Consider the following 9,499-nt stretch of genomic DNA (forward strand, 5'->3'; position numbering starts at 1 on the left):
GCTAATAGCAGCAGGAAGCCTACTGGACATGTGTAATAAGTCCTTCTGTATTCAAAGGGAAGGCACTTCAAGAAGTGATGTGAAATACCCAACTGCTGTGTAAATGCCACCAGATCCTTGCTAGAAATGGGCAGCTTTGCTAAAATGAGGACTTGCAGGAGCATAAATTAATCCTTCACCTTCACAACTTTTCTTGCTTTTTTGATATGCAAAATATGGATGACCTTTGTTTCTTTTTGAACCCTTGCTTGTTTTGTCAAAAATTAGATGTATTTTAATGCCTTGTGCTTGAAAAAGGTCAATAGGCTGTTAAAAAAAGGGGTTTATTCCATGCATTTGCCTCATACCTGCAACTTAATGTACATGGTAAACTGTATGCAAACATGATGTGGAACTGAAACCCAGATAGAATCACTCCTTAAAGTTTTTACTGTTTGGAATTTCCAGTAGTATATTTGAAATCAGAGTCTGACTGACTGTAGGTACATACTAAAATATTGTTGCTTTCTTATCAAGTACCAGGAGCATATAAGGCTAAAATACGCATATATAGTTTTTAGTTAGTTGAGATATACGTGCAAGCTTTTATTTCTGAGTGTGTCTGAAAACATATACTAGCAGTACTTGGAATTGTTGCAAAGCAAATCCAAAGTAGCCTGTATTTAAGTGTTTCTAGCTGGTGTATTTTTTTTAGCTAAAGTGACTTGTTGTTAAATTGACTACAAGATATGTGGGCTGTAAGTCCACTGCATTGTTTGTGGAAAGCTTGATGGTAGCATGTTTTAGCACTGGGAAAGCCAACATCAAAAGCTGCAGTGCCAAGAAGTGAATTCCTTTAAAGGAGACCTCCTAGGATTTCCTGACTTCATCCACTCCAGCAATTCAACACTGTGGTGCCACAGCATGGCATGAGGTTTCCCTTAAGTACTTGGTTGTTTCTGCTTTCCCAACAAATAGTGCTTCCTTCCAAGCTAGTGCAGGCTTGCATGGGAAAATATTAACTTTCATGCTTCTCATGTGTGAAATTGAAGAGGAATTGGCAAAGAAATAGCTGGAAGAGAGAAAAGTTGGTGGAAGTAGGGGAAACAAGCATTCTCTTTGGCTTGGTTATTCATTCATAGACCTTTCAGGATGACATTTTGTTAATATTGACCACATTGTGGGTTGCTGTTCCTTCTGGAAAAGTCCTGAAGTAATGGAGCAGTTTGACAACTTCTCTTGTGCAAATAGAGCACACATACAGAAGCAGTCATGGTCTCAGATCTGCTTCACCGTCCTGCTTGTATCTTGCAATGCAGTGTTTGTGCTATGTCAAGTATCTGAGATTATGTTCACTATTGGGTTTGCTTTAGAGAATGCCAAGTACCAAGTTGGATGAGTTTTGTTATTTCCTGGGTGTACAAGTATCTTGTGGCTATTCCTTTTTCAGGAAGGCAGCCGTCAGCCCGAGTGGGAGATCATTGATAGTGGTGTGACTGTGGGTGAAGAAGGATTTGTAGATAAAGATGGTCTTTTCTGGCCACTGTTCAGAGCTTCTATCTTAAAAAAAAATTATCAACCTTTCTGGAAAATGTTTTGTAGTACATGCAGAGAGACATTCTTGTCCTAGTAAGGACTGATACAAACTTTTTCAGTGCCGTCTAGTGTTAGAACAAGGGGCAGTGGGTGCAAACTGGAACATAGGTGGTTCCACGTAAACATCAGAAAAAACCTCTTTACTGTGAGAGTGACAGAGCACTGGGACAGGCTGTCCAGAGAGGCTGTGGAGTCTCCTTCTCTGGAGACATTCAAAACCTGCCTGGACAAGTTTCTGTGTGATGTGCTCTAGGTGACCCTGCTCTGGTAGGGGGGTTGGTCTTTTGAGGTCCCTTCCAACCCCTAGGATTCTGTGATTCAGTGAACCTTCCAAATACTCCTGGTTCATGCTTTATCCACAGTAGTTACTTAAAAAATAATGAAAGCTAGCTTTCTTTAGAGGCTTTGGTAGAGCTACATCTGTCCATGGGTTGCCTTAGTCAAAAAGAAATCCCCAAGTTCAACACCATGACAGAATGTGGAAGAGGGGAACGAGACGTATCCAGCAGCAGCAGCTTCAGTTGAAATGACTGGAGACCTGTGGTTTGATTTATTTGGGGTTTTTTTTGTGGATTGCCTGGGAGGATCTAGTGCTGGTTTCAAAGTATCAACTTCAGACAAGCCTGGGTAGTGCAGTTTAGGATGAGTTAGAGAACTCGTGTGAGGCATCTTGAGCTTTTCGTACAATCAGGAAAGGGGGCTGCACTGGAAGGCTGCATGAGTGCTCCTGGGCTCAGAGTTAGGGGCTAGGTGGGAGATGCTGACTATGTGGATTTGTAAATGCTTCATTGTTTTAGACTTGAGGTGGTAGATTTTGGTCTGCCCACTGGAGCATCTCTATCCATTCAGAATTCACCCTCCCTTAAAAGTAAGCCCTGAGAAGAGGTGAGTGACAAAAGATGACCAGAAACAGAGCAACGAGTGTGTGAGTTGTGGCCAGGAAAAGTGCAGCCAAGAAAAGGCTGTTTTGTTTTCTGGTGATTAGCACAGATGCTTGAATAAAAAGAAAACCTGCCTCACAGTCCTGGTTTTTTGGTGGTGTTTTTGTGTGTGTGTGTTGGGTCTTTTTAAAGTTTTTGTTGTTGTTTTATTTGGTTTTGTTGTCGGTAATTTTGTTGGGTTTTTTTAATCCAATTACAACAGAATGTAAAATGAGCAAACTCTCATGTGGGGAGAGACCAGAATTGGGTCTTTCCTCTTTCCCATAGCTGTCCTACCCACCAGGGAAGAGTGTGAAAGTTGTGGATTTGTCTTCCCTCAGGCTAAGAGTGGAATTAAATTTGGGATCTCCCATGTCTTGTGTGTCAGCTTTACAGTGTGGTCTAGTAGCAAAAGGTGGGTGCTACCACTGTTCCCATTTGTTCTTCCTCCCGTGTTTTATAGTGATCCCAGTGTTGCCTTAGTGGCTCAGATGTGCTGAGAGCACAGCTGCCTGCTCAGAGACACCCTAAATCCTGTTTGTGTCTGCAGCCTGAGTTTGATCAGCCCAGTTCAGCTGGACACTTCTGCATAGACATGGGTGTCTCAGCTCAGGCACCCAAGCACTCAGCAGACCAGATGCGGACTTAAAGTTGCCACATTCATTTTAAGTTGTCATTCATTTTAAAGAGATACATTTTGTATTCAGTCTAAGCTGGTGGGTTTAGGCTCTCTGACAGTGTCTGGAGAGATGTCCTCTTGTTTCTCCAAGGATGGGATCATTAGTTGACAGATGACTCTTTCAAACCAGCCACAACTTTCATAGTTACATTAGGCAGGATGGACTTCTTAGCACTGGCTGGAGCACAGGTGTGACTGGAGGCAAATTATGTACATTCTCAGAGTCAATCACATCAAATTTGTTAATGAACATCCCCAAGCATTTCCTGGCAGTCGTTCCTAGTACACACTGGTGATTTTGGCTGTCATGTGTGACCTCATTAACATAAGGTTTTGCTCTGCTTTCATTTCAGGTCATCAGAGCTGCTGAAGAAGCTGCTTCCACCCTGGCAAGTTCCATCCACCCTGAGCAGTGCATCAAGGTCCTTTGCCCCATCATTCAGACTGCAGATTATCCAATTAATTTAGCTGCCATCAAAATGCAGACAAAAGTAATTGAGAGGATTTCCAAGGAATCGTTGCATCAGCTCCTTCCCGATATCATTCCTGGGTTGTTGCAGGTACAGAATCCCATGACACAAATGGTCTTGAGCACAGTCCACTATGGAGTAATTTGTGAGGTCTGTGACCTAAGATAATGGACCCTCTGGGGCCAGATTTTGGTAAATTAACTTTTTAATCCCTCTAAGTTTTCATATTTGAACTTTTGATGCTTTTAATGTTAAGGAGAAGAAAACTCAGATTGTGATGTGTATGTCCCACAGTGAGCTGCCTGAACCTGAATCCTAAGTAAGGCTGTAGCAGCCATGAAATAAATCTGAGAGTAGGAGTCGGCCACATCTTACGCTGTCTCAGTGCATCCCAAGCAATGCATCTTAGCTCTCAGCTGTTCAGCACTTTGTACTTTGCACTAGAATTTGAATCCCAACAGGCAGGCTAGTCTTTTCCTCTTTCCTCTCTGAAATCAGGACCAAACTTACTGACCTGGAATCATAGAACCATTTGGTTGGAAAAGACCTTTGAAACCAAGTCCAACCATTTACCCACCACTACCAGACTCATCACTAAACTGTGTCCCTAAACATCACATCTACATGTCATTTAAATACCTCCAGGGTTAGTGACTTCAGCCTGTTTCATAACCCTCTGAGGCTGGGTGTGGAGCTGTGTTTTTGCTAGTGCTGAGGCCTGGTTTTACATTGTGAATTTGGCTTTCAGTGCTGGTAGTAGTGGTATTGTCTTCTGTTCCTCTGCACAAGCAGCTGGCAGTGCCAGCAGCTGGAATGAAACTGCAAGCCAGAAGGAAATAAGGGGAGGTAGTAGTGAGGGAGCAGAGAGAATTGTGTGTGTTTACTGGGGATGGGTTGCAACAGGAGCAAATCAGTCAATGTGAAAGGGAAGACATGTTTGGGTGGGTAAGGCTTCAGTGGAGAACTGGGACGAAGAAGCTACCTCACTGTGAGCATAAACAGTTGAAAGGACAAGAGCAAAGTCAGAAATCCCCCTAGCACCCTAGCATTCATTCCAACTTCGTAGTTGTCCCCTGCTGCAATTCTTTTCTTAAATCTTAACTTCTGGGAATTGGATAATTCTGTATTGATTTAAACTTTTGTTGTAAAAAGTTCTTAGCCGTAATTGTTGGAGACAACACTGAACAGTTTAGCATCATTGCACTGGAAAAGTTTGGGAGCAGCATGCCTTTAAAAATGCAATTATATTTCATTTATTAAATTACTTCCATGTCTTAGATCAGTTTTTGTTTTGGAGCCTAGTTTGCCATTGTTAATCTTGGAGCTGCCAGTGATTTTTCCTCACCTTAGAAATTCATAGTGATAGAAGGAATCCACTCCTCACATTTGGGAAGTATTTGGGCATCCTTCTGCCTGAAGGACCATATGCAGAGGGGAATCCCCCAGTACTTGTTTGGCATGGCAAGGGTACTGGCAGTGGTGTGGATGACCACAGAGTGAGCACCAAGGTGCAGCTCAACAGCCTGCAGTGAGATCCCCATAACCCCCAGCAGCAGATGGGAATCTCCAGGTGAGAGCAGGGCTTGGCTGGGGAGTGTCATGGGGTTTGTCCTGTTGCCAATGCAGAGCCCTGATATCCCTGGAGCTAGGGGAAAAGAGCTGGGCTGCGAGGTGCACTCCCACATGCTGCATCTTGATACTTCTGTAAGGCCAAAGAGAGCATTGAGCCAATGTAATTTCCTGGCAAATGCTCTAACCATTGGGCACTGTTATTAAATACCAGGAGAAGAAACAGCTGCTGCCTTGCAAGCAGGTTGGCGGATGGAGAGGTGGAGCAGGCTCTACCAGCCCAGCACCCACCAGGTCACTGCCCTCTCAGGCCTCAACAATACATGCATCTGCTTGTCCCTGTGGGAGCAATTTGGGATGCACATATCAGCCTACAGGGAAACGTGAGATCAAGCAGACGCATCTGATGACTTGGAGAATCACAGAATTGTTTGGGTTGGAAGGGACTTCAAAGATCATCTAGTTGCAACCCCCTGGACAGGAAGGGACACTTTCCACTAGATGAGGTTGCTCAAAGTCCCATCCAACCTGGCCATGCTAGGCAGCAAGCATCCACAACTTCTCTGAGTGAAAAAGTCCAGGAGCCTTTGGTTTGGGATCCATAGTGCCCTGTGTCCCAGCTGTCCTCTCAGCAGTGGGTTGTGTCTCTGGGTTTTCATCTGCTGTGAGTGAGCCTGGGTTCAATCTTTTTTCCACCTTGGTCCTCAATAGCTTGATGCTTCTCTGATCTCAAGTAGGTCTCCTTCTGCCTTTGTAGTTCAGTTCTCTTTGGGATTGGAAACTATCACTTCAGGCTGTATTTTGGCCCTGCAGCTGGAACAAACTCCAGCTGGGCTGCATCCCTTCCTCCTGGTGTTCCTGGCAGAGGTCACCTTGTGTCCAGAGGAGCTGGTGTCTTGCAGGCTGAAGTGATGTCTGTGTTCCTCATGGGATGGCTGCTTAGTGATGAACCTCTGCCTGAGTACAGGACTGATGTCACCAACTGCTGAGTGACCTGGTGGCTAGCTTGAGGTCTCCTGAAGCTGCCAGAGATCTGGCACACCTACAGGGATCTTTCAGCATGTTCTTTTGTGTGGTATTTCCTACCTCATAAGTAATCAAAAAGCTGGAGGCTACAGAAGGTAGTTCATGTCATGGACTGGCATGTGTGTAGCACTGTTATACACAGCATTTAAGGACAGTGCTTTTAAGTTGTAAAACATCCATGATGGCTCACATTTTTGCAGTTTCTGAAGCCTAGATAGAGCTGTTCTGTCCAAATAGATACTTCTGTAGAATATTTGTTCACAAAATGGGATTCTGGTTTTAATGTCCTGTGTGATGTGTTAGGCTACTTTGCTACAAAATTCACCTCCATCTGTAACTTTGCTCTCAGGAGCAGAGTTGGTCTCCTTTGGGTTAGATTTGGGTCAGAAGAAACTTGTCTGAAGGCAAGCTGGCAGCACAAGGGCTTCCCTTCAAGAAGTTCTCACCATCCAGGATAACATATGGTCGTCTGAACTGAGCACAGTGTACTTGATAGCATTCTAAGCTCAGTTGGGAAACTGCATGTTGTTGCTTAATGCTTTAAACCCCAAGATATTAACAACTTATGATAGTAATAACTAATACTATTAGGAACAAATAGGATGTACTTGGGTAATTCTTGTGTGTATCCTTTCACTCTTTTGAGTGTTCAGGTTGCAAACTGTTACATTAAGCAGGTCCTTTGTAGTGATCTGTTAAATCAGCTACACCTCCAAAAAATGTTCATCAGCTCTTTATTCTATTGCTCTGAAAGGATGTTGGCGAGTGTTGCTTGACTTACAATCTCTTTTCTTGTTTCCTAGGGTTATGATAATACAGAGAGCAGTGTCCGTAAAGCTAGTGTATTTTGCCTAGTGGCAATTTACTCAGTAATTGGAGAAGAACTGAAACCTCATCTTGCACAACTCACAGGAAGCAAGGTACAAGAGTAATGTGTCCCTGTTGTTCTCACAGTCACCAGCTGAATGGCTTGCTTGCCCTAACTGCACCCCCAGTGCCTCACGATAGCTCTAGGTCAAGTTTCCTGTGCTCTGTTAAATCCTGCCTCACCCTGCCAAACAGCACAGTGCTTGCTTAGCAGTGTGAACGTTTAAAATACCACAAAGTAAGTTTTGATGGAGTTCAGGGGCTGGTCTCGTGAAGCATCTGATCCTGCGGATCCACAAGCTGCCACTGAGCGGGTCCTTACCGATCCCTTCGGCTTGACATCTGGGGGTGGCCGTGGTGAGTCAGAGCAGCTGGCTGCTCTGGCTGAAAGCCAGGTCTGCCAAGCAAATTAATTAGCTTTTAGTTTGCTCTGTGGCTGCACAGGTAATGGAGGGCAAAGAATGGTGGGAATGCATGGCTGGGATGGGTGGGAGAACAGGTCCACTCAACAGCATGTTGTGATTGGGGCTGGTAGAAATGCAGGTAAAACTTTACCCTTAAGTCCGGCAGATGTGTCCCTTTCCTCCTGGGACACCTGCAGGCACAGGTGACCCTTCAAATGGTGTTGTGCCCTGCAGTCAGGGTAGCAGCACAAGTCAAATTCTGACCTGATGCTGCAAGTGAAACTGGGTCCTAATTCAGCTCTGTCCATCATGCAAGAGCTGGTGTGTTGTGTTGAAGCAGGGGGTGTTTAATTGCTTTTCAGAGCTGCTCAGGAAGCAGTCACTAGATTTCTCATCCTATGTGAAGTCACCATATCCAAAGTTTCTCTGCAATTTTAAGATGAATTCTGTATTTTTGTTTCTGAAATAGAGCTCTGCGTATGAATAGCTACTTAGTTCAGAGGGATTTGTTCTGTTATTTTGAAGTACTAATGTATTTCAGGCGTAGGAAGTATGGTATAGGCCAAAAAACCTAAGAATGAAGACACTTGGATTTTATGGCTGAATTGCGTTGCCTTGTCCTTAAGGAAATTACTTGTGCCTCCAAATTGCTCTGGAAAGAGACAGCTATGGTTGCTGAGGTTTACCTAATATATGGGCAGTTAGGAAATCCCCCTATAAAATGCTGTAGAGAATTTATTATCCCAGTATCCTAGGTGCCACAGGCTTACCCCACCACATAACCAACTATAAACATGTGAGTAATTCTTCTGGGTTTATGCAGACTGTCTGCATGTTTAACGTTAAAAGTGTGCATGAGTCATTGAGGAGGAAAAAAATGCAGGCAAGGAAGTACATAGTCACAACAGCTGCAGTTTCACTAGGTGTACCAAGTTAGAGAAGATATTTAAATGTTGTTGGAAACAAAACATGGAGAGTTCAGGGTGTTTCCTAGGAGGAACTGTGACTGTCAGAGGGGTGGTGTGCCTGCAGCCCCACTGACCTTCGTGGGAATCCTGCTTGCTCAGAGCAGGCCTGCAGGTTGAGCTCTGTGAACTAGTGGCTGCTGAAGTGAAATGCAAGAGGTTTTTTCTAGATCCTATTAAATCTGTCTAACTTCAGTGGGACTAGGCATACCCTCCTGCCTCTGTTTGCTCTGCAACATGCTCAGCTTTGCTTCTGCTTTTCTTCCAGAGAGCTCAAGTGTCAGCTCACTGAAAACTGAGTTCACTGCACAATGCGAGTGTTAAGATTTGCAGTTGACTTTTGTCTGCCTGTTTTTTCTGGCATCTTCTCCTGACATTTGTTTGTTTGCTTCTTTCAGATGAAGCTACTAAACTTGTACATAAAGAGGGCCCAGACCACCAACAGTAACAGCAGTTCCTCTTCAGATGTTTCAACGCACAGTTAATGGAGATATGTGGACATATGTGTAGACTTAGAAGCAATCAACGGTGCCTCTCAGAGACCTTTCTGCTACTTTTCACTGGCACGCTCCATCAGCTCAAGGAGGCCATGCAGATATTTATTGCAATCAGTATTTTAGACCCTTAAAAGCTTTTATGTAGAATCTTACTGGTATTGAATGTAAAGGAAGCAAGGTCTGTGTTGCAGTCTTCATTAAAAATGAACAACCAAAAGCCATACTTAAACATATTTGTATAGCCTGCTGAAATCTTGGAAATATGTTTAGGTTAGTGTTCCAAAACTGAGTCCAAGAACCTGGACACACATAAAGGTCAAACAAATCTTGTTGGTTTAGTTCACACCCGGTTTTGGTTTCTGTAGTAATTCCATGCTCTCTCCCCATGGCTGCAGCTGTTCTGCCTAGGTTCTCCTCTTTTTGCAAGGCTTGTGGTCCTGTTTTGTACTCCCTTGACTAATGTGCAGGGCTCTCCATGGAGAGATCTTTGCAGATGTGGCTGTGATTGCAGCCTCAGATGCTTTAAT

The 9,499-nt window shown here is 44.0% G+C and overlaps 1 protein-coding gene across 5 annotated transcripts in view; it reads left to right on the plus strand.

Annotated features, from left to right (window-relative positions):
- Positions 1-9,219, plus strand: part of CLASP1 (cytoplasmic linker associated protein 1) — a 156,519-nt gene extending 147,300 nt beyond the window's left edge. For all 5 annotated transcript variants that reach the window (XM_009996037.1, XM_009996040.1, XM_009996036.1 and 2 more), the window contains 3 exons: positions 3,528-3,734; positions 7,043-7,159; positions 8,874-9,219. In XM_009996037.1, the coding sequence (XP_009994339.1) occupies positions 3,528-3,734; positions 7,043-7,159; positions 8,874-8,960 (411 nt within the window). In that variant the 3' untranslated portion in view covers positions 8,961-9,219. The remainder of the gene's footprint in view (positions 1-3,527; positions 3,735-7,042; positions 7,160-8,873) is intronic.
- Positions 9,220-9,499: the final 280 nt, after the last annotated feature.

The sequence above is a fragment of the Chaetura pelagica genome, unplaced genomic scaffold, assembly GCF_000747805.2.
Source record: "Chaetura pelagica isolate M959 unplaced genomic scaffold, ChaPel_1.0 scaffold3, whole genome shotgun sequence".
Taxonomy (NCBI): domain Eukaryota; kingdom Metazoa; phylum Chordata; class Aves; order Apodiformes; family Apodidae; genus Chaetura; species Chaetura pelagica.